Consider the following 24,129-nt stretch of genomic DNA (forward strand, 5'->3'; position numbering starts at 1 on the left):
CCTCCTCACCGGAAAAAAGTAATCTGGCTCCCGGCGAGGACGCTGCAGCGCCCGCGGCCGCCCGGCCAGCGACCCCGGCCCCGGAGGCTCGGACCGGCCCCAGGATTGGGGTTTCTGCGCCCCAGCAGGTAGCACGGGACGCGCGGTGCCAGCCAGGAAACCTGAGCCCGCGGAGGAGGGGCGCGCCCCGGGCCGCCAGCCTCCCGCGGGGCGGAGGTGCGGGGCCTGCGGGGCCTGCGGGGCCATCCCTTGCCGCTGCTCCTGCCCCCTTGTCCCCTGCCCCTGCGGGGACGTGCGGGGCCCGGCCTGGCCTCCACCTGCCACGGCACCCCCGGGCCTGCGCGGCGGCCTCCTCTTCTCTCGGAGGAGCAAGTTTGTCCCCAGTTCAGCTTTGTAGTTGTTCCCCACCCCCGCTTCAGATAACCCGTTTGCAGGAAAATGGTTTTATTCTGGGGCTGGGAGTTGTGGGAGAGGGTGCAGGCCTGGGTAGTGGAATGTGAAGAATGGCCAGCCCTCTTTTTTTTTTTTTCTCCCTCTTTTTCTTCCTGAAACCAAAACAAAAGTCCCTTCCTACAGTCTGGCCAGGAGGAATTTGGAGGCTGGGGGGCAGACTGAGGGAGACAGGGGGAGCAGAATTCGAGGAGAGCCACCTCCAGACCGTGTCTGCAGAGCCTTGAATCCGCTGACTTTGCCCACTCGGTTCAGGGGAGCCTGACCTCGGGTTATTCTACCTTCCCCTTCTGGAGGGCCTGCCCCGCCCCCAGGGGGCCACGCCAGGGTGGGGCCCTGAGGAGCCAGCCCTGGTTAGTGGCAGTCCTGCGCCTTTCCGGGGGGGGGGGGCTCTGATGCTCGGTGGTCCTCAGCATCCTCCTTGGGGGCTCTGGCTCCCCTGCCTCCACCCCAGCCCAGTCTTTGAATTAGGAAGGGAAGGGGATGGGAAGGCCCGTGAGTGAGGGGCGGCTGCCCCCCCGGGGGGGTTCCTGACTATGTCAGGGGCTGTGGCCTCCGAGTGCGCTTGGTCCGGCGGGTGGGGGCTGAGCCCACAAACTCGAACTGCTTCTGCCTCTCGGCGTGGTTGGGGAAGGGCAGCTGGCCCTGGTAGAGGCGCTTGATGAAGTGAGCCTCTCGCTGGTTCTGGCGGCTGCGGGAGGCCTGGCGGGGCCGGCCCTGCCGCGTGAAGGCCATGAACCAGCCCTCGTGCCGGGCGTTCTGGAACGCTGTGTAGTTGTTCTCCAGCACGATCTCTGTGAACACGCAGTCTTTGCTCTTTCCGCTGGGCTGCAGGGGAAGGAAGGGGAGTTTGTCCGCCTACCCTGCCTGGCTAGTCTGCCTTATGGACCTATGTTTTAGGACCGAGGAGGGAGCGACAGGGGCTGTGAGCCCAAGAATTCCTGCCCGGTGAGGTGGGCACCCTTGTTGGAGAGGCAAAGGTGGGGGTAAGGAACAAGCTTTGTTGGAGTCAGATCTGAACTTAAATACAGCCTTGTCATTTGGAAGTTGTACGCCTTGAGCAAGGTATTTAGCCAGGCTGAGCCTCAGTTTACCCAGCTGTTTCATAAAGATCAAGGTGACTGTGCGGTTCAGTGCATACCCAGTGGGCACTCGTATATACGAGAACGTTCCTTGGTCTGCGTGAATGGTGTTGCTGGGTAGAGGGGAGGGATGTGACAGTCTGATGGAAAGAAGGTTAAAACGTTTGTAGAACACCAACTGTGTAAAGAGCCAGGCAGCCACCCATCTGGCTCTATAGATAATCTTGACACCATGCCCATTTTACAGATGAGAAGCCTGAGGTTTGACAAAAATAAGCAAATATTTGAAAACGGCCAGAATCAGAAGCCAGGATTGGCTGATGCCAAAGGAAATGGAATTCTCCCTGCACAGCAACTCTGGACCCACCATTATAGAGAGTGTAACTAGTGGTTACACTAGTAGGCAGTTAGCACGAATCTTGTTACTTGGAGCCCGGGGACCCCACTGACCTGAGGGGGCGTGGCTTCTGGCCTCTCAACCCTGATCAGGCCTTAGCCCTCAACACAGAGGCTGTGACATGATGTAGGTGCTAAAATTCTTACTCATTGATGCTGGGAAAGCACCTCATACATCAGAGCCAAGGATTCTTATGGATCAGCCAGCGTCCTCAGAGGGCTTCTAGACCCACAGGGACTGGAGAGGCCAGAGAGAGGCCGAGTGGTGGGGTGAGAGCAGGAGAAGTCAGAGCCCTGGGTGGGGTCCAGCAGAGGGCGGTGAGATGCTGTTGGGGCCCTGCATGCCCCGACCCCGGGAAGACGGATTCCCCCGGGAAGACGGATTCGTTCATTACTCCCTGCCCTCCAGGCCTCACCTTCCCGATGAGCTTGCCCTTCTTGTTCATACAGATGTATTTCTCGCTCTCAGCTCCCTTGATGCGGACCCGGCTTCCGAAGGTGTCTGTCTCCACTATGAGCTTGGCTGTGGGGGGGGCGGGGGAGAAAGACCTCTGTCCCTCCGGGCTGCTGGCCCAGGGGTGTCAGGGAACCCCTACCAGCCTGCCCTCTGAATTCGGGTGGGGGGCCCTCGGGGCCTCTCCTGCTAGAGGCTTCTCCCTGCTCTCCCCCTGCAGCCTCCACCCTGACCCGTCTGGGGATGGACCAAGCAAGGCTGGGCAGGGGTGTGGGTGGCCTCCGGTGAGGGCTGGGCCTCACCAAACTTGTTGCCGTCCTCAGCGGTGGCGGAGATGCGACGCCCAGTGACCTGCACGTGCTTGCCGCTGGTCCGGCTGTAGAGCTGGTACTCGCGGATCTGCCGCCGGCTCAGCTGGTCAGTCATGGCACCCTGGTCCCTCACGTACTGGTTAAAATTAGGAGACGGGTGATTCTCCCCCTTTGCGGTTACCAAGGGAAAAATAGTGTCAATTTGCTTTGGGTGACACCACCGCAGGTCCATCCGGGGGAGGGGTGCGGAGGCGAGTGTGGTGGGGCAGGTCATTTGCCCTGAGAAGTAGAGGTGCAGGGGGCATCTGGCCATGACCTTCCCAGGCCAGTGTGTGAGCCAGTCATCGTGACTCGGCTCCTCGTCTGCCCTGGAGCACAGGACTGGTAGCTGCCCAGCTCAGGGGATACTTGGTGATACAGCTCTGGAATCACGACTCTGGGAGCTGGAAGGAACATTCAGGCTGCTGGTATCTAATCCCCATGGTCTAGGGAGGAAGTGCACAGGGCCGCACAGCTGATTAGTGACAGACGCCTGTCCTGCCTCTAGGACGGGAGCTTGTCTCCTCTCCAAAACTCCAGGGGCTTGGCTCTGTTAGCCAGGGTGACCAGATGTCTCCCCAGTCCTCCGCACTGGCCTCGAAGGAGCCCACGCCCAGCACATGCACACACACACATGTGTGCACACTCACGCACACACATACGTGCACACACAGCAGCTGGTCTGTTAGAGTCGCTGGAGACCTTTTTGGGGGCTCTAAGACCCTTCTCTGTAGGCTCCTGCAGAGCCCCTGGAAGCATTTCTTTAGAGCACTAACGAAGGACTCCTGAGCTCACGCCCGTCTCCCCTTCCGCTCCCCCTGGGTGCTCAGGGCCCTCAGAGAAGCCAGTGCCACTTCCAACGCTCCTCCCCCTCTAGGGGTGAGGCGCCTCCTTAGCGGAGGGCGGTGGAGGCGGTGCTGAGAGGTGCCCTCAGTGGTGGCCCAGTGGCTGCCCTGTGAGGCCACCTGCATGTGCCACAGTGTAACAGAGGCTCGTGGCCAGTCGGGGGTGATGCCACCGCCCACTGCTTCCCGGGGAGTGGAGAGGGGACGTTTCCACCCGCACGCGGTACAAAGCCAGGACGAGTACCTTCTCCGGGCCTGGTGTCTCCTTACCCATCTGCAATGCTGAGTAGGAGAGAAACAGACCACTTCCTGCCCTCTCTCTCCAGCAAGGTGCAAACCGGGATGACGTTTCCCAGATGCTGGTGACAGCCTCAGCTCTAGCACTAAAAAGTTTCTCTCTCCACCTGGATCCTGCTGGCCTGTGCTGGGACAGCCTTTCCCTGCCCCAAATCCCTAAGTCCGCCTTTATCCCAGGCCCAATCGCAACCATCTGGACAGAGCTAGACCCAGACCAGCATCTGTGAGGGGCCTCTCTCTCCTGGAGGGAGGGGTGGGAAGTATCAGCTTTGAGGAGGGGGGAGGTGAGGGAGCAGCTCCAGGCTGTCAGCGGAACCTGCTTAGGGTTAACCCTTCCTGGGTGCCACTGCCCAGGTCCGACCCCAGCTCATCCACAGCCAGGATTCCCAGCCTATGAGGGCAGGGTCTGCCCACCCCACATCCCGCCCTAGGAAAACCTGAGGCCAGCATTTTGGGTGGGGGACCTGCCTCCCTGCCAGGGGGTGGGGTCCGGCCTGTCCCCAGCCCCCCGAGCCTCCTGGCCCAGGTTCAGGCCCTCCGCCCCTCTTGGCGGGCAGCCTCCTTCTGGCTGTCTGTTCCAGGTCGGGAGCAGAGAGGGCCCCCCCGAAGCTCCCTCCTCTACTCGTCCCCCTTCAAGCCCTGCACAAAAGCAGTCCCACGCCCCCCCCCAGCCCACAGCCCACAAGTCGCTCTCCCCGCGGGACCTTGCCTGTCCCTTTCATGTTCCCGCTGCAGGGGGACCTCCCCTTCCACTGCCGCAGACAGCTGCTTGTCAGACGGCCCCTCAAGCATGGCTGCGGTCCGGCCTGCTGGCCCCCCCTCCGAGGGGGGCGAGGGGGCACTTCAAGGGGGAAAGGACAGCTTTGCCACCTTCCCCGGGTCCTGAATGGGGCCTCAGCCAGGCCATAAACGCCGGCCAGCCGCACCATTGTGCTAATTCCCCCTCCAGAACAGGTTGGGCCCACCCCCAGACCCCTCCCGGCCAGGCTGGGGGCTTTCTTCTTGCTCTCCGTGGATGTGTGAAGCAAAAGGCCTGGAACGGGGGCTAGAGCAAAAGGGGGAAGGAAAGGGGGGGTTGTCTCTCCCTCTCTCTCCCACCCCCCCACTGCTTCAAAGGCAGCCCCTTTCCCTCTCCCAGAGAAAAGGCATTTACCTTCAAAAAAAGTCCCCACTGGATATGAAGAGAAGCGGGCCTCTGGCCTGGGAAAGCCAAGGGATCTCTCCCCAGAGCGGTTCTGGACCAGTGCATTTTAATAGCTGCACTTTTATGGAGGATCACAAAAAGGGACCGAGCCTCACATAGGGGGCTGAGGCTGGGGCGGGGGGCGGGCGCTGACTTGGGGTGGGGGGTGTGGAGAAGCAAACCCTGAATCTCATCCCATACAAACCTCTTCGGGCTTGACCTCATTGCCCTGTAGGTAAGGAGTCGCCCACCCTGGCCGGGCATTCTAACTGCCCACGCGATCACCCAGGACCGCGACCCACAGGACCTCCGTGTTGGTGGGAGTGGGGTGATGAGTGGAACACACAGGCGGTTTTGCGTGGAAACCTGTCCTTTCAGGTACTTGCAAGTACAAGCCTCACCTGAGCCATCACCTCCGCCCTCTTCCGACCACTCCCGGGCTCCATCCCTCAGGCTTGGCTGCCCCATGCGCTTAGCCTTGGGGGGAACACAGTGTGGAGGGATGGAGGGAGCAGAAGAGACCCCAGGGCAACACGGGAGGGGTGTCAGAAGGAGGGCTGTAATAAAAACTTCCATCAATCCCCCAACCTGCTGTAGCCCCTTCTCCTACCCCATCCCACGCCGCCCCACACAAACCTCAGAGTTTTGGACCCAGGGAGAAGCCAGGATCTGCCTCTGTCCACCGAAAGGAGACTGACCGCCCCCATCGGTAGGGTGGGAGAAACGGGGAAGAGCTAGTGGGGGGCGCCCGCCTACCTGAGTTTGACAGCAGAGAATCAGCAGCTGCAGGCACCTGTGTGGGAGACGAGGCGGGCCGGGTGTGGGTGCCAGCAGCCAGTCCCCGGGGCGCACCAGGCACCCACCCCTGCCCCACGCGGTCCGTGTGCGAGTCCCAGGAAGATTGGGTCTGCCCCCGAGGCTGGAAATGGCAACAAGACGGCAGTCCGAGAGGTAGCGCACTTACAGCGTGAGGTTGGGCAGCAGGCGGGCGGCTCCCATCGCCGGAGAGATTTCTTGGGGCCGTTGCCCTCCTGCCCCCAAAGTCAGGAGCAGATGTGGGCAGTCCCTGGGGGCAGAGTCCCAGAGAAGCCAAGGTCTCTCCAAGCCACAGGTTTTCAGTGGGGAGAGGAGAGAGAGGGGAGGAGGAGGAGGAGAGAGGAGAGAAGGGAGGAGGGTGAGGGGGCGAGGAGGGCGTAATTGGGAGACTGAGGTGTGAGGAGTCCACCTTCCTGGCCAGTGAGACTGCAAAGCAGCTGCTGGCGGGGGTCGGGGGGGGGGTGCTGTCAGCCTCTCTCTGGGCTACCCCAGCGCAGAGGATGGAGCTGCTGGAGGCTTCTAGACCCAGAGGCTGGCTCCTGCGTTCTTACTGACCCTCACGGACCCTGACGGCAGGGCCCCTCCTCCCTTCTCAGGGCAAGCTTCTCCTGCCCCACCTCCCCAAGGGTGAGCTGCAGGTATCATTCCAGGCCTGGGGTCGCTGGGTCTGGGTCTGGGGGTGGAAATTCCCAGCAGCAGCCTTTAAAGGAGGAGCCTCCCTCCAGGGGGCAGGAGGTGGGCTCGGCTAGCAGCGGAGCTTCCACTGCCTGTCATCCCTTGCTCCCCCGTCTGCTGTCCGGCCACCGGGAAGGAGGGGTTAAGGCTGTCCCGACGGGCAGCAAACAGTGGGTGCCACAGCTTGGGGACCAGGGGTAGGGAGGCAGGTGCAGGTGGGGCTGTAGAAGGACCCCATGGCATCGAGGAGAGCGGGTGCATTGGCACCAGCCGCTTTCCTCTGGGCCTTGGCAGGTTCCTCTGAGAGATGGGCACAGTAGTGCCTCGGGATGTTGGAGGACCCAGTGAGATGGCCGCACTGAGGCAGAAGTCAAAGGTACACGTTCTGGGCCTCACTTGTCATCCCCCCACGACAGCAGCCATCCCTAGAACCTCCAGGAGCTGGGAGGAGCCCAGGGCCTCCTCCCTGCGCCCTCTCAGCAGCGGTCTGGGATGAAGTGCCCAGCGGCCTCTTTTTCTAACTTCTGGTCCCACACTGCTCTGTACCACACCAGATATCGCCCCATTCTGCAGAGGAGGAAACTGAGGCACACCGGTAGGTCGTTTGCTCAGGATCACCCAACTAGTGAATGGCGTAGCCAAGTTTCCAAAGTCCATGCTCTTTCTCTCCCACACAGATTCCTTCTACTGTGCCCGTGCCTCCCGGGCCCAGCATAGCACCCACCCATGATGTCCCAATATTCCTGGTCCTGGAAGCTGATGACCAGGGACTCTGCACGGTTCCTTCCCCGCAGAAGGTGGCTGATGGTGACTGTGGAAGGGGGCTAGTGCTTAGGGGGGAATCTCTGAGGGAAGCTCACACCTCAGCTCTGGGCTCCCTGGAGGTCTCAGTGCCTCCAGGATGGGAAGAGAAGGGGAAATGCTGGCTGTGGATTTATTTACCTAAAGAGATGAGTGGGAGGGCGAAACTCTCACCTCCAGGCCTCCTTCTCACCTTCCTGAGCTAGATCAATCCACAAAGTTGTCTGCCACCCCTCCCCACCCACCGACAAGCAGGGACACCTCCAGCCGGCCGGTCAAGCTCCACACTTGGCTCCCAGCTCCGCCCCAGGTGCCCCGCTGGGGGCTCAAGGGTGAGTTGAGCCTGAGCTGGCCTGGGGAATGCAGTGTCGGCTCCGGCCCTGACCTTTGTAACTAGGGGTGTCCCGGGTTGGAATCAGTTGGAAAGAATGTCAAAACTGGAAGGGAATCTTAGAGATTCTTCATCTGGTCCAGCCTCCTCATTCGCCAGTGAGGTCCAGAGAGGGTCTCACAGCTGGTTAGCAGCATAGTTGGAACAAGGTACCAATGATCCTCCTGATCGTTTCCATTTTCCACATTCGCACCACCATTTGGGGCCCCATTTAAACTCTCCCTCTTCCATGGAAACATCTGGAATCTGCCTCTCCACTGTGATCGGTGCTGGTTCTGTCTCTGTTCTCTGGGAAGACCTTGTCCTCATGCCCACATGCTCACCAGCTCCTAGCTCCCTGGTAGGGTATTAAAAGCTATCTCCTCCGGACCTCAATCCCCAGGAGTCACAGGTAAGAGCGGAGAGGCGTGGAGGAGACAGCTCAGGCCTGGGGTTCAGGGGTGGAGGGGTCAGCTGGGGGACGGAAGGCAGTGAGGAGAGGCAGGTGTGGGGAGTTCCATCTGGGCCCAAGGTCTCTGAGCTGGAGAACCTGGTTCCTATCAGTGGGGGAAGGGCCTGCTGTCACTGGCCAGCCCCCAGCCCAGCCTGGGTCTCCATGGTAACAGATGCCCACAGTCAAGCTTGGCCTTGGGGCTCAGACAGGGGGCTGGTGCCAGGGGGCTCTGGGGCACAGCTGGGTAGCCTTTCTGCTCTTCGTCCCTTCCCATTCTGCAGCTGCAGGCCTGGCTTTCTGGCTCCGTTTGCTCCTTTACCCCCATGGGAAGGCCGGTGGTGGGCCCCAAGTGGGGAGTGTTCCAGTCCCAGACTCTGAATTTTATCCCCATTCCCTGACCCCGGCCCTTACAGGCTATGTGACCTGTGGCAAGTCCCTTCACCTCTCTGGTCTCAGCCTCCTAATTTATAAAAAGGAAATGGCCACTACTGATGCTGCCAAAACTGTCATCTTGTCAACTGAGAGGAAGGACACTTCGTGAAAAGCGTCAAGTGCCACAAGAATGAAGGAGAGGGGTAGAGACCCTCTTACGTGGTCCAGCCTCAGTTTACCTAAACTTTGACTTTCTCCCCTCACCAGAGGGACCTGGGAGCGGGGGAGGGGGGCGGTGGGGGGAGAAGGGTAGGGTTCATTACCATTTATGGGCGGGTGGCAGGAGGTGATAAGGGGGGTGAGGAGTAGCCAAGGCCGTGGTGGTTAATCCCATCCCATAGTGCCAAGTTCAACACCCCCACCAAAGGGGGCGTCTCACGCCTGCTCCTCGCAGCCCAGCTTGTGCAGACCCAGAGTCCACCTGCACGCCGGCCACTTGTCACCACCTGCTTTGACCCCAGCCCACCCTTTTCCTGTTGACAAACAGAAGGGCTAGGGCTGGGGAAGGGTGAAGGGCGAAGAGCACTGTAGCAATGCAGACAGACCCCCCCCCACCTTTGCTATCTGATCCCCACCGCCTGCCGGCACGTGGAAATCAAATTGTCAGACGTCTAGCTGTTGAGTGCCCTTCTGTGCAGTCCTGCAGCGGAGCCAGAGAACAGGGGCGCTTGCCTGGGGCTGGCGGAGCGGATTAGTACCTGCGACAACACGGGCTTTGCTATAACTTGGCTCCGGAGCTGCCCTTCCTGGGCTCCAGTTATACCGTGGACTCAGTTCTAACTCCCACTCTCAGTTTGAGGCTTTCTGGCACCCTCAAACTTCCACGTCCCCCTGTCACCCACAGAGTGGTTAAAAACAGGGCCCTGGTGCCAGACTACGTGGGTGTGAATCCTGGCTGTGTGACCCTTGGGGGGCAAGTTGTTTAACCTCTCTGTGCCTCACTTTCCACATCTGAGAAATGGGGCTGATAACACCCACCTCTAGGCATGGTTGTGAGGATTAAAGGTGTGAATCCATGGAAGGCACTTAGAGCAGCGCCCAGCTCTCAGCGTTATCACTGCAATCACATCAGCCTTCTTTCTGTCCAAACCTCCGTGCCTGTTCTGCCTCAGGCCCTTTGCACCCTCTGTTCCTGCTCCTAGGAGTGTCCTTCTGCCAGCTCCACGTGTAGCCCCCACTCCCTTCTTGTCAATCGTCTCCTCTGAGGGACCTTCTCAGATCCAACTAAACAGTACTTCCCGGGACTTCCCTGGTGGTCCAGTGGTTAGGACTCTGCACTTCCACTGCTGGGGGTGTGGGTTTGATCCCTGATTGGGGACCTAAGATCCCACAAGCCATGTGTCGTGGCCAAACCCCCACCCCGCCAAAAAAACCCACCAGAACTTCCCCACCCTGGAAATTAGCCTGTTTTACTTCCTCCAAAGCGCTGGATAGTAATTGAAATTATATTGTTGGCTCCTGTGTTTCCACTAGACTGTAGGTGACTTGAAGGGAGGAATTTGTCTTGCCTACCCTGTATCGCAGTGGCATGAAGCCATGGTCAATGCCAGCTGCTTACCTGGAACCAGACCTGATGTCCCTTGTCACTCTGGGTGACTGAGGTCAGCATGTTCTCCTTTGTTAGAGGGTGGGACAAAGCCCACATCTGCGTTGTGGGGTGTAGAAAGCAGAAGCAAGAATGCCAGCCCTGCCCTCCTCTGCCTCTTCTGGCGTCAAGAGAAGCTGAATGGGGAGACTCAAGCCTGCCTGCTGCCCTTCCCATGCAGGTGTTCAGAGACCTCCAACTTTCTGGGACCCATATCTGGGGGTCCTGGGGAGAGAGGGCAGGGCCAGTTCCCCACTGGCGCACTTCAGGCCTGGCCAGTGCGGGTGCTGGTTAGGGGCAGGGAGAAGCCCAGCAGAGGCCCTGCAAGTAGACCCCGAGGGGGGCGGCCACCTGCATGTCACCGTGGGTGAACCCAGCTTCAAAGTGGCTCTGCAGGCTGGGAGGGGGCAGAAGGCCAGAGCCACACGATGGGTCATTCACCCCCCTTCCAATTCTCTTGGCCTCACCCCGGCAATTTACTGAACCCTGTTCCTATGGCTCTGACTGCTGCCCTTGGGGAACGCTAGCCCAGGAGTTGAAAGTGTTCACCTGCCCACCTCCTGGAAGAGATACTTTATAGCCTCCAGGAAGCCTGCCTGTCTCCCCACTTGGGAGGTGTCCTTGAAGGTGCAGGCCTCTGGGCTCCTGCCTGACACAGATCACACCAGTGACGTCCCTGTGAGCAGCTCACCCCTAACAGGACGCAAGCCTGGGACAGCAGGACTAGGCCCGGCCCTTGAGATGCAGACCCTCAGGCTGGTCCCTTCCTGGTAGGGGCGGCGGGCAGCTGTCACCCTTCAGTTCTGTATCTGGAGAGCCAGGCCCTGCCAGAAGGGAGTGTGGACGCAGGAAGACCCACCCCAGCTCTAGCTCCCTCCCTTAGGCCTGAGGGCTGAAGGTCGAAGCTGGGAAAGGGGCTGAGACACTTGGTCCATCCCCCAAAGCTGGGGATGGGGGGGTGGTGCCGGGGCGGGGGGGGGGGTCGGGGGGGAGAGGGAGATAAAGAGCCGAACACAGCTGGCTGGCTGGCAGGCAGGCAGGCCAGGGTGTGCTGGCACACGGCTGCCCTCTGCCGGGCTCACGGGCTCACTGCAGCCGGCAAGGACAGCTCCTGGGGAAGGGAGAGACAGCTGCAACAAGGTCCTAGCAAAGCAAACTTTATTGTGGGTCTGAGGTCGGGGCTTTTCCCTCCAGGTCCTGCTGCAACCGAGAGTTGGGGTGAGGAGCTCTTGTGTCGCCCCCAACACGTCCATCACATTCAGACTCAGCACGGTGGTCTCACGGGCCCTCCCTCGGTCACTGCGGTCAGGCCACTCCTGGCTCCTCATTTCTTGAATCCTGGCTTTTTAGGTCTGGGTGTGGTTTTGGCCTGTGAGAGAAGGGGTTGCTCCAGTGTCCCACCCGCTCCCCATCCTGGCACCTTCCCAGAGACCATCCCTCCTCCCCCAGGAGGACCAGCCCCTTCTCATCAGTACTCACCTTTCCCACAGGGCTCCTGTCTTTAGGATGGTATCTGAAATGGGTTGGGATTGGGCAAGGAGTGGGGATGTGGGAAAGAGAGAGCTCAGTCTGATGCCAGTAGCCCTGGGCCCTCCTACTACTGCCCAGGCTGCAGAGCTGGGCCCTGGGCACTTCCGGGAAGCAGGGGGCTGTGACCTGGAGAGGTTTGCCTCTCCGCCTGTCACCTGCCAGGGACCACTCTGACTCTCTTTTATTTTTTTAATTATTAAATTTTTAAATTAAAATTATTTATTTATTTATTGGCCGCACCACGCGGCATGCGGGATCTTAGTTCGCCGACCAGGGATTGAACACGTGGCCCCTGCAGGGGAAGCCCAGAGTCTTAACCACTGGACCGCCAGGGAAGTTCCTGACTCTCCTTTTAAGCAAGATGTTTTTTCTTCTTAAGCTTCTACCTGCTTTCCTTTATTTGTGTATAAGACACAAATGTTTCTTATCATAAAAGTCATTGCACAAAATATAGCAAAGAGAATAAATTGCTTATAATTTTCTTTACCTCCTACTAATATTAACATTTTGTTTCCCTTCAGAACTTTTTTGGTTGTGAAATAAAATGAAAATAATTTGGGACTTCCCTGGTGGTCCAGTGGTTAAGAATCCACCTTCCAATGCAGGGGACGTGATCCCTGGTTGGGGAACTAAGATCCCACATGCCGTGGGCTAAGTAAGCCCGTGCGTGGCAACTACTGAGCACACGGGCCACACCTAGAGAGCCTGCGCACCTCAACGAAGATCCCAACCAAGATCCCACGTGCCGCAACTAAGACCCGATGCAGCCAAAAATTAAATAAATAAATATTAAAATGAAAATAATTTAATATCCTGCTCTTTGAATTCTAGAAACACTTTCCAGTTTGCTATATTCTTCATGGGCATTATGTCACATGCCACTGAGAAGACATGACATAGTTTAAGCAACTGGTATATTGATGGACATTTACAATGCTTCCATTTTATACTATTATTTGAATAATGCAGTGATAAGTTTCTTAGTGCATATATTTCCCCCATATCTTGGATGGGATTCTTTGGAAGGAACTGCCATAAGTGGGATGAAGTCAGAAGATAAGAACTGTTAAATGCTTTTCAAAAAGACTGCCAACCGACAGTGGCAGCACACCTGTGCACCTGTGTCTCCGTGTACCACACACCTGCACACACATGTGCATCACCCTCTTTCAAGCACGATGTACCTCAACTAAAAGATTTTGGCTAATTTAATAGATGGAAAGAGTTACCTCACTGCCACCTCCTCTTTTTCCACCTTTTTTTTCTGGAAACCAAACACAAGCATTATTGGGAGTTCTGGCAAGGCCCAGGGGCAGAGCAGACTCCCGCCGGGCACCTGGCAGGTGTTGCCCCGGGCCTCAGCGCACTCAACTGGGGAGGCCTGGTCCAGGTTTCTGAGGAGCCTTTGTGGGGTTGGGGGGCGTCCCTCCCTCACCTTGGCAACGCTTGTGTGCTTCTGGGGCGCCAGCCTCTTGACTTGTTTGACAGGGGTCTCCTTCTCCAGGGACACATCTATGTCTTCGTCATCATCATCTTCTTCCTCTTCCTCCTCCTCTTCCTCCTCCTCCAGGTCCTCCTCCTCCCCCTCCTCTTCCTCCCAGGATTGGTCTGAAGTGTCAGCGATGGTGTGGGAGGGAAGCAGGGCCTCTGAGCCCGAGGGTCTCTGCCCGGCTCCCCTTCCCAGATCTACCTGCCCAAAGTGCGGCTGGTGTGGGGGGGGGAGCGGTGAGGGCTGAGGCCGTAGCAGGAGGGCAGGGGAAGTGGTAAGCTGCAGCTCTGGCCGGGCCGGAGGGGGATGCACACTGGGAAGGAGAGTGTGAGGGGAAGGAGGGAGAGGGTGGGGACACAGCAGCCGAGGAACTCAGGCCTCGGTGGAACCTGCCCGGGGTTTGGAGCAGGAGAGAACCCTGATGGAAGAGGCACCACTGGACAGAGAAGAAGGCAGTTAAAGGGCTGTCAAAAGCACAGCGACTTGCCAGGGTCCATGTTACTGCTACAGCTACATACGTCATAGCAGGTAATGTTTCGAATGTGCTCTGGTGCCAGGCGTTATTATGTTAAGTGCTTTTTCTGAATATGCCATTTATTCCTCACAACTAGGAGGAATATACTTGAAGATGGAACCAAGTATACCCCCACCCCCGTGTTATGGCCGGAGGGCTGCAGCCCACAGAGGACGTGGCGGAGAGGTAAAGGAGAACTGGGGCTAGGACCCGTGCCCATGGCCTTCTGGTCCAGGCTGCTGGTGATTCTGTTGCCTTTGGGGATCTTCTCTAATAATTCAAGAATCCCTCACGTGTTTGAGTACCTATTATGTCCTTGGCCCTGTGCTGAGCACTGTACCTGCAGACCTTTCTCGGGTCCAAGCTTGGACTTACCATAACGTTCCTGGCCACAGAGGAACACGGGTCCAGAGCCAGCCCGGAGCTGGAACGTGACAGGAGGAGAAAGCTCCAATCCCGCCAGGACGACCTGCAGGGGTAGGGGGTAGGGGGTAGGGGCAGGAGCAGAGAGGACAGGCCACTCGGGCCTGGTACCTGGCCGGGGGTGGTGGTGGTGGGGGCTGGCTTCAGGCAGAAATACTCAGTTTATTCCCTCCCCTCAACCACACACGCTTCAGGGCTTCCCTGGACCTCTCTGCACTCTCAGACCCCTGGACCTTCCTGCTGAGGTGGACTCTGTCAGAGAAGAACATGGATCTGATAATCTCATTCCTGCCAAGATCACAGATGGTACTCCAAGCTGAGGGGCAGCCGTTAAATAGTCTGATAGCTATGGACTGAACTGTGTCCCCTCAAATTCTTACGTTGAAGCCCCTAACCTCCAATGTGCTGGTATCTGGGGATGGAGCCTTTGGGACCATAACTAGGGTTAGATGAGGTCACGAGGGTGGGGCCCTTGTGATGGGATTAGTGCGCTTAGAAGACGAGACCAGACAGTTTGCCTTCTCTCTAGGCCACGTGAGGACACAAAAAGAAGGTAGCCATCTGCAAGCCAGGAGGAGGGCCCTTACCAAAACCCAACCGTGCTGGCACCCTGATCTCAGACTTCTAGCCTCCAGAACTGTGAGAAAGAAATGTCTGTTGTTTAAACCATGGTATTTTGTTATGTCAGCCCAAGCCGACTAAGGCACTGATCAAATGAGAAAAGCAGATGCAAAGCTGTATTACAGTCTTCCTATTGTCTTATAAGTAATGTGTGAATATTCAATATTCATAGGAATAAAGGTTAGAAATATATTACAGTGCTAACCATAATTTTCAGTGGACAGTACCACATTTATCTTCTTTATACTTTTCCAAACTTTGCAAATTTTCTAGAGTAACAATGATGATACTTAAATTTCTTGAGTTCTTACCATGTGCCAGGCCCCATGCTACACATTTTACCTGCTTTATCTCATTTAAATCTTCACAAGAAGCCCACAAAGGAGGTGTTGTTATTTTACAGAGGAGGAAACTGAGGCTTAGAGAGATTAACTTAGAGTTTCTGGTTCAGAGAGGAAGCAGATAAGTGAAAACTGATCACAAACACCTAGAAATGCTGGATAAAATGTAATTCAGTGTTTTTACTGCTTGGTTGAATGCTAAGATAGAAAGAAGGGTCCCTGTGCATCAGAAAGAAGAGCAGCCTGTGCAGAGGCTGATGCCACAGCTGAAGGGAGGACGTCCTTGAAAACAGCAAGGACTTTGCGTTGTGACACTCATGTGGACAGGAGACAAACCCTTGGGGAGGGGACCTTCAAAGGGCTACATCTCAGTAAAAAGCCCCATGGTGAGGGTTGAGGAGAGGGGACTGAAGGACCCTAAGCCACCTAACTAGAAAGGACCCACCATCAAAGGAGAGAAACAAGAACGTGTGGGTGAGATAACAGAGTCTCCTGTGAGAAGCTAACAGCTGTGGTTGTACCTCTCACTTATAGCAAGTCTGAATTTACTCAGTGGGCACTGCCAAGCCAAGAGATCTGTATAAAATCCCAGGCTTGTAATATTCCTGGGGCAAATGGCAGATGCAAACACAAAACCGGTCTCTAGGGACACTCTGAGTTCTTTTCACACAGAATTCTTTCAGAAAACAGAACCAAACCAAACCAGAAGAGGAGCTCACCACCTAAAATTACAAAACACACAAGAAACAACCCTGCTAGAGTCTGGCAGCAGAACAAAACAAAATGTACAACCAGGAACCTGAGATAAGAGAATAACAACCTAAACAACATGAAATGTTTGATGAAGATCAAATAAATATACAAGTAGGAATCAAAATAATAAGAACAAGATAATACAAAAAATAAAAAGAACCAAAGGCAGCTTCTAGACATCAAAAACATTAGCATTGAAATAAACTGAACAAATGGTTAAAAAGCAGAGTGAAGCAGCTGAAGGAAGAATCAGTAAATTGGAGAAGTGCTGGGAAGAAATTACCCAGTATGAAGCACAGAGAGAAATGAACAAAATATGAGAGAGAAGCTGGACGTGGAGGACAGGTGAGAAGGTCCAACATGCATCCAATCAGAGGTAGGGACTGGAGAGAATGGAGTCAGTGTTCCAAGTGATAATGACCAAGAGTTCTCCAGAAATGATCCAAGACAGAACCTCATATGCAGGAAACCTCAGCCCTGAACAGATAAATAAAAATAAATCCATACCTGAACATACTATGGTGAAATGACAGATGAGAACAAAGAGATGAGCTTAAAATCAACCAGAGAGGACAGATTTCCAAAAAAGGAACAATAACCAGACAGACTGAGGATTTCAACAGGAACATCAGGAATCAGAAAGAGGTCAGGAATCAGACCTCTTACCTATAAGTATATACACAGCCAAACTATCGTGAAGGAATGAGGGTAAAAGAAAGATACTTCTGAGCAAAGCCCAAGTAAGTTTACTACTCCCAGGTCTACAAAAGGATGTTCAAAAAGATGGCAATTAAATTGAGAAGAAGTAGGTGCAAGAAGCAGTGATGAGCAAAAAAATTGGTAAAAATAAAGACCTAAGTAAACATTGCTGTAAAATAAAACAACACTAGTCATGACTAGTGTTGAGCTAGTTTAAAACAAGTTGGAGCTAAAATGCTACATGATGACAATATGTATGTTAAAATGAAAGTAATTAGAACCCCCTGGTTTGGGAGGAAGAAAACATTAATTTTCAACTTTGATCATGCATGATTGTTAAAAAATTAAGGAGAACAAATAAAGATTAGAATGAGATTCTATAGCTTCTAAACCAGCAGAAGAGAAAAGGGGAAAAGAAACTTTAATCAATCTAATAACGGACAGGAAAACTAGAAAAAAGAAACCAAAAAATTTTAAAGGCAAGGAAAATAGAAGCACAAAGTACATGCTACAAGTAAATCCAAGTATATTAGCAAGTCACAATCAATATAAACAGACTATACTGGCTGGATAGATTAAAACAAGGTCTAGCTACATACTGCTTCTAAGAAACCTTGTAAGGACAGAGAAATGCTGGAGTGAAGAGATGGAAATATACATACCAGGTGCAGCAGAGGCTTCCAGTTGCTTATCCAATAGCCATTCTTTCCTTCCGTAATAACAGCACCCTGATATTACTGAAATACTGTACCCAGCCATAAAATGCATTCCTCAGTTTCCTTTGCAGTTGTGACTACGTTACTAATTTCTGGATCAATGAGCTGTAAGCAGAATTTGGAAGGTGGTACTTGTGGGAAGACTCCTTAAAAGGTGGACAGAGAACTAAGAGAAGTCCCTGTGGTCTTCCCTTGCTGCTTCTTTCCTATTACATTAATTGTAGAAGTGAGGGCTGGAGCTGCAGCAGCCTTCCTGGACTGTAAGGTGATCTTGAGGATGGCAGCTCTGCATTAAAGACAGGAGAAAGGTACGAGGAGACTTGGTCTTTGGTGACAATGGAGCCATCTCATCAGCTCTGGACTGCCCATCTCTGGACTTCTTCTATGCAAGACAGAAATAAATCTTAAGCCCCTGTAGTTGGGTCTCTGTTATGGCAGCCACACATGACTAAAATGAAAATGAAGCTAGTTGTACTATCTAGTGAGTGATGTTGATAATGGGAGAGGCTATGTATGTGTAGGGGTAGGTGGTATATGGGAAATCTCTGTACCTTCCTCTTGATTTTATTGTAAACCTAAAACTGCTCTTAAAAAATAAAGTCCCTAAAAAATGAAGCTAGTAGTGTTTGTTAGGATTAGGTTTGGGAATAAGTGACAGAAAACTCCGTAACAGTGGCTTACACAGGTAGAAGCTCACTTCTTTGTCACATAAACTGAGTCCACACATAAGCTGTGGGTATACCACTCCTCAATCACCAGGGATCCAGGCTCTTTGCACCGTGTTGCTCTACCATTCTCAATATACGGCTCCCACCTCGCCCAGGATGGCTGCTCTTGTTCTAGTCATCACATCTACACTCCAGGAAGGGGCAAAAAAGTGGTCACATGATCTCTCTTTAAGGACACTTTGCAGATGTTGTAGATCCCACTTCTGCTTACATCGCACTGGCCAGAACTTCATGGTTATGCCAAACTTAGAGGGAATATAGTTTTTATTCTCAGTAGCCTTGTGACCAGTTAAAAGTCATGAATTCCATTACTAAAGAATAAAGAAATAATGGAGATTGAGGGACATCTGGGAAACAAATTAATATCAGATGATATAGGCTTTAATTCAATAAGTATTTTAGGGATAAAGAAGGTCACCACATAATGAAAAAAATTAGACAAGGAAGATATTTACAATTATACAAGGAAAGTAAAAATTTTACAAGAAAGCTAAACACATGCATGTAAATTATATGCATCAACGACACAATCTGAACATACATAAAACTATAGCCACAGTAATCAAGACAGTGTGATATTAGAGGGATAGACACATAGATCAACAGAACAGAAGACCTAGAAACAGGCACACACAAATACGTGCAACTGATTTTTGACAAAGGTGCAAACTCAATTAAATGGAGCTTTTTCAACAAATGGAGCTGGAGCAATTGGATGTCCATAGGCAAAGAAATGAACCTTCACCTAAACCTCATAGCTTATACAACAGTGAACTCAAAATGGATCATAGACTTAAGTGTAAAACATAAAACTATAAGACTTTTGGACAAAAAACATAGAAAACCCTCATGATCTCAGACTAGGCAATGTGTTCTCAGACTTAACATCAAAAGTCATAAAAGGAAGAATACAATGGACCTCATCAAAATTAAAAACTTTTGTTCCGTAAAAGCTCACGTGAAGAGGATGAAAAGACAAGTTATAAACTGGGGAGAAAATATTTGCAAGCCATATATTTGACAAAGGACTAGCGTCTAGAATATATAAAAAATTAGCAAAATTCAACAGTAACAAACAATCCAATTAGAAAATGAGCAAAAGACATGAACATTTAACTGAACATACATATGGCAAAAACCACATGAAAAGATGTTCAACATCATTAGCCATCAGGAAAATGCAAACTAAAAGCACAATGAGACATCACTACACACACATTAGAATGGCTAAAATAAGAGATAGTGACAACATGAAATGTCGATGAGGACGCAAAGAAACTTGATCACTTATGCATTGCTGATAGAAATGCAAAATGGTACAGCCACTTTAGAGAACAGTCTGGCAGTTTAAGAAACTAAATGTGTAACCACCCCCATATGGCCCAACAATTGCACTCCTGGACATTTATCCCAGGAGAAATGAAAACTTAGCTTACGCAAAAACCTGTACACAATGTTCATAGCAGCTTTATTTGTAAGAGCCCCAGATGGGAATCAGCCCAGTTTTTCCACAGATGAACTGTTGAACTGTGGTACAACTATACCACAGAATACCAGTCAGCAGTAAAATGAATGAATCTCCAGGGAATTATGCTGAGGAAAAAAAGCCAGTTCCAAAAAAGTTACATATGTCTGATTCTATTTCAATGACCAAATTTTAGAAATGGAGGACAGATTGGTGGTTGCCAGGGGTTAGGGGGAGGTGAGGGAGCAGGAGGGAGGTGAGTGTGGTTATAAAAGGGCAACATGAGGGATCCCTGGGGTGTTGGAACTGTTCAGTATCTTGGCTGTGGTGGTGGATATAGGAACTTAGGTGATAAAATTGTATAAACAGATCCCTGCATTGTATCAATGTCAATATCCTGGTTTTGATATTATATTACAGTTTTGCAAAATGTTACCATTGGAGAAAACTGGGCAAAACATACAGGGATCTCTCAGTATTATTTCTTACAGCTGCATATGAATCTACAATTATCTAAAACAATTTTCAATTAAAAAATAAACATATATAAAGTAAACAAAATTATAAGAAGATGCTGAAGATCCACAATCATAACAGGAAATTTTAACAGATTTCTTTTGTTAATTGATACATCAGGAGACAAAAAATATATAGGTTTGAACACAATTAATACACTTGATTTAATGGACACACATAGAATCCTATAATACTACCATGTAGTAAGCCACAAATTGAGTCTCAACAAATACCAAAGAATTGATATGGTATATATATATATATATATATATATATATATATATATATATATATATATATATATACATACATACACACATATATATATACACACACACACACACACACACACACACACCATATTTTCTGTTGCAATTACACTAAGAAAAAGGGTGATGACTCAACCCACTCATACCTTTGGGAATTAAAAAATTCGAAGTAACTCATTCATCAAATAAGAAATCATAATGGAAATTAGAAAATATTTAAAATAAGATAAAGTGAAAATACCACAAATCACAAATTAAGGGATGCAGTTAAAAACATCTTCAGAGGGAAATGTGTAGTATTCAAAATAAATAAATAGAACTTACTTGGAAAAAATAAGCTAGAAAATGAATGGGCTAAATATATAACTTAGGAAGTAAGAAAAAGGAACAAAGAAAGCAGAAAATCAGATAACCAGAGAAATTAATAAAATAAAAAATAAGGAAACAATAGAAAACATCAACAAAATCAAAAGCTTTTTCTCTGAAAAAAAGAAAAAGACTAATATCCAGTGATTGAAGTGAAGGGAAAAAAGGAAAGATGATAAACACTACTGGGAATTTTAAAAAGAGGAATATAATAACAGATATAGTCATGATGAAAAATATTATTAGCAAATAGCATGAACAATATCTAGAAAAATATAAATGATCATAATTGACTCAGGAGATGTTTGGTTCAGGCCAAGTAAGTAACAGGGACTGAATTTACTCTCCAGCTTGACACAACTAAAAAACTATAATACAGGCATACCTCAAAGATATTGCAGGCTTAGCTCCAGACTACTGCAATAAAGCGATTATCACAATAAAGTGAGTCACATGAAATTTTTGGTTTCCTAGTGCATATAATTACACTATACTGTACTCTATTAAGTGTACAACAGCATTATGTCTAAAAAATGTACATGCCTTAATTTAAAAATACTTTATTGCTAAAAATGCTATTCATCATCTGACAATGCAGGGCTGCTACAAACCTTCATTTGTAAAAAACAAAAACAAATGAACAAACAAACAAAACCCCCGCAATATCTGTGAAGTACCATAAAACCAGGTATGCCTGTGTAGGAAACAACAGCTCTCAAGACACTGGATACCAGTCAAGGAAGAACAGTGATCTCTGAGAGATGGGACAGAGATGAGATGAGCCCTATGGTTGCCCAAGCTTACTTCCTGGACAGTGCAGGGAGGGGGAACCCAGACAAAGCCTAGTGGTCTCTCTGAGTTTAGGAAATAGAACTGGAACCCAGGGAAGCCAAGGCACCTAGAGTTCACAAGAGAGGAAAAAGCTGCAAAGACAGCACTCCAGAGATCTGTAGAAGGCCCCCTTGAGTATTCAGTCAAGTAGTAATCAGAACATTCATGCAAAGAAACTACCTGAGGCTGGAGAAAGAATCATCCTAAAGGTGTCTGGAGCTCACAGAGTGGAAAATCTCATAATTTATGGGGCATCTATTGGAATACTAAGAAAGGTCTTGCTACCGTAGTGGGGCAAAATTAGACTAAATTCAGCTTAAATCCCTAACAAAGGGATTTGTGTCTTGCTTAAAAACAAGACACAAAAGGATCAAATGGTATTTAAGTAACTTCACTGCATCCCAGAACAAAATTCAAGAATACTTATAAAACTGTAAAAATATCCAGCATCCAAATAGTAAAATTCATGTCTAACATCCACTCAAAAATTACCAGACAGGACTTCCCTGGTTGCACAGTGGTTAAGAATCTGCCTGCCAATGCAGGGGACACAGGCTTGACCCCTGGTCTGGGAAGATCCCACAAGCCGTGGAGCAACTAAGCCCGTGTGCCACAACTACTGAGCCTGCACTCTAGAGCCTGTGAGCCACAATTACTGAGGCTGTGTGCTGCAACTACTGAAGCCTGTGCGCCTAGAGCCCATGCTCCACAACAAGAGAAGCCACCGCAATGAGGAGCCCATGCACTGCAATGAAGAGTAGCCCCTGCTTGCCGCAACTAGAGAAAGCCTGAGCACAGCACCAAAGACCCAACACAGCCAAAAATAAATAAATTAAAAAAAAAAAAGAAGAGAGAGCTAGATTGACTATATTCCAAGTAAACTTCAGAATATTTATCAGGGATAAAGAGGAGCATTTCATAATGATAAAGGGATCAATTAACCAAAAGGATATAACAATCCTAGAAACACAGGATTTATTAAGATACACCTCATAAAAGAGTTTTAAAATACATGGGGCAAAAACTGATAATTAAAAAGAGAAATAGACAAAGACACAATTATTGTTGAGGTCTTCAGCATTCCTCTTTCAGTGACTAATAGATCAAGTGGACAGAAAATGAGTAAGGATATAGAAGACTCGAACAAAACCATCAACCAACTTGATACAATTGACATTTATAGAGCAATACACCCAACCATGGGAGAACACACATTCTTCAAGTGTGAATGAAATAGTCACCAAGATAGAACATATTATGGGCCATAAAACAAGTCACAACACTGTTTAGACTGAAATCATATAAAGCATATTTTCAGACCATAATGAAATTAAAATAGAAATCAATTAAAGAAAGAATTAGAAAATCTCTATTTGGAAATTAAAAAGCAAACATACTTCTAAGTACCCCAGGGACTGAAGCATAAAACCAGAAAATAATTTGAACTGAATGAAAATGAATATAGTACTTATCAAAATTTGTGGGATGAAGCTAGAAAGATGCTTAGAAGGAAATCACAGCAGGAAATGCTTATATCTGAAAAAGGTCTAAAAAATCAATAATGTAAGATTATGCCTTAAGAAACTAGAAAAAGATCAGATTAAAACCAAACTAAACAGAAGAGAGGAATAAAGAACAGCTCAATTAAATACAAAAGTGGAAAAACAATAGAGAAAGACTGATGAAACCAAAACCTGGTTCTTGAGAAAGATTGGTACAACCGTTAAACCTCTAGCCAGACTGGACCAGGTAAAAAGGAGAGAAGACACAAATTACCAACATCAGGAACAAAAGAGCAAACTTTAATACAGATAATACAGAAAAGGATTAGGAAATAATATGAACAACTTTGTGCCAGAAAACTTGACAATTTAGATGAAGCAGAAAAATTCCTTAAAAAACACAAACAAAAGCTTTCTAAACAAAATAAACCAAATAGTCTTATATCCATTAAATAAATTTAACTTGTAGTTAACCAGATTGCTTCACAGGTGAATTCTATCAAAACATTTAAGAAAAAAACAAAACAAAACAAATTTACATGAATTCTTCCAGAAAATAGAAGAGAACATCTTCCTTTTCATTTTATGAGGCCCAGCATCACCTTATGCTAAAATCAGACAAAAACATGACAAGAAAACCATAGACCAATATTGCTCATAACATAGACAAAAATATCCTTAATAAAATAGTAGCAAATGGAATCCAGCAATATATAAAAAGATAATGCATTATGATCGAATGGGGCTTATACCAAGAATGCACAGTGGGTTTAAAATTTGAAAAAAATCAATGAGTGTAATTTGCCACATAACAAAATAACGGAGAAAAAAATCACCTCACTATACGCAGAAAAGAATTCTTTGACAAAATTCAACACCCACTCATGATAAAATATCTCAGCAAACTAGGAATAGAAGGGAACATCCTCAAACTTAATATAGGACATCTACAAAAATCCTTCATCTGTCTCAATGGTAAAAGACTAAATACTTTCCCTCTGGTAAAAGGCAAGGATAGTCCTGCTCTTACAACTTTTACTCAACATTGTACTTGATGTCCTAGTCAGTGAAGTAAGACAAGAAAAAGAAACGCAGGACATACAGATAGAAAATTAAGATGTTAAACTGACTTTATTCACAGATGACATGAATAAATACATAGCGAATTCTGTGGAA

The 24,129-nt window shown here is 49.9% G+C and overlaps 2 protein-coding genes and 1 long non-coding RNA gene across 11 annotated transcripts in view; 1 reads left to right on the forward strand and 2 right to left on the reverse strand.

Moving 5' to 3' along the window:
* Positions 1-14,959, forward strand: LOC309633229. 6 transcript variants are annotated; one of them, XR_014247392.1, is made up of 8 exons: positions 10-128; positions 5,293-5,435; positions 6,843-6,924; positions 7,103-7,143; positions 7,226-7,345; positions 10,079-10,206; positions 13,821-13,909; positions 14,341-14,959. It is a non-coding gene; the product is annotated as an uncharacterized lncRNA (long non-coding RNA). The 6 variants fall into 6 exon arrangements; XR_014247393.1 differs by lacking the exons at positions 6,843-6,924; positions 7,103-7,143; XR_014247389.1 differs by lacking the exons at positions 5,293-5,435; positions 6,843-6,924; positions 7,103-7,143; positions 7,226-7,345 and having other exon boundaries at positions 1-128; positions 14,341-14,452; positions 14,676-14,959.
* On the reverse strand, positions 137-5,157 carry FGF17 (fibroblast growth factor 17). The gene is made up of 3 exons (XM_082401732.1): positions 2,685-5,157; positions 2,345-2,451; positions 137-1,278 (listed from the first exon to the last, which is right to left on the reverse strand). Exons 1-3 carry the CDS (start codon positions 3,004-3,006, stop codon positions 985-987), a joined length of 723 nt encoding a protein of 240 aa, XP_082257858.1. The 5' UTR covers positions 3,007-5,157; the 3' UTR covers positions 137-984.
* Positions 11,332-24,129, reverse strand: part of NPM2 (nucleophosmin/nucleoplasmin 2) — a 20,115-nt gene continuing 7,317 nt past the window's right edge. For 3 of the 4 annotated variants that reach the window (XM_082401733.1, XM_082401735.1, XM_082401734.1), the window contains 5 exons: positions 14,099-14,192; positions 13,156-13,328; positions 12,950-12,984; positions 11,670-11,703; positions 11,332-11,559 (listed from right to left, as the gene is read on the reverse strand). In XM_082401733.1, the coding sequence (XP_082257859.1) occupies positions 11,515-11,559; positions 11,670-11,703; positions 12,950-12,984; positions 13,156-13,328; positions 14,099-14,192 (381 nt within the window). In that variant the 3' untranslated portion in view covers positions 11,332-11,514. The remainder of the gene's footprint in view (positions 11,560-11,669; positions 11,704-12,949; positions 12,985-13,155; positions 13,329-14,098; positions 14,193-24,129) is intronic. The other variant, XM_082401736.1, reaches the window with a different exon arrangement.

Source organism: Balaenoptera borealis (assembly GCF_965194805.1).
Source record: "Balaenoptera borealis genome assembly, chromosome: 8".
NCBI classification, from domain to species: domain Eukaryota; kingdom Metazoa; phylum Chordata; class Mammalia; order Artiodactyla; family Balaenopteridae; genus Balaenoptera; species Balaenoptera borealis.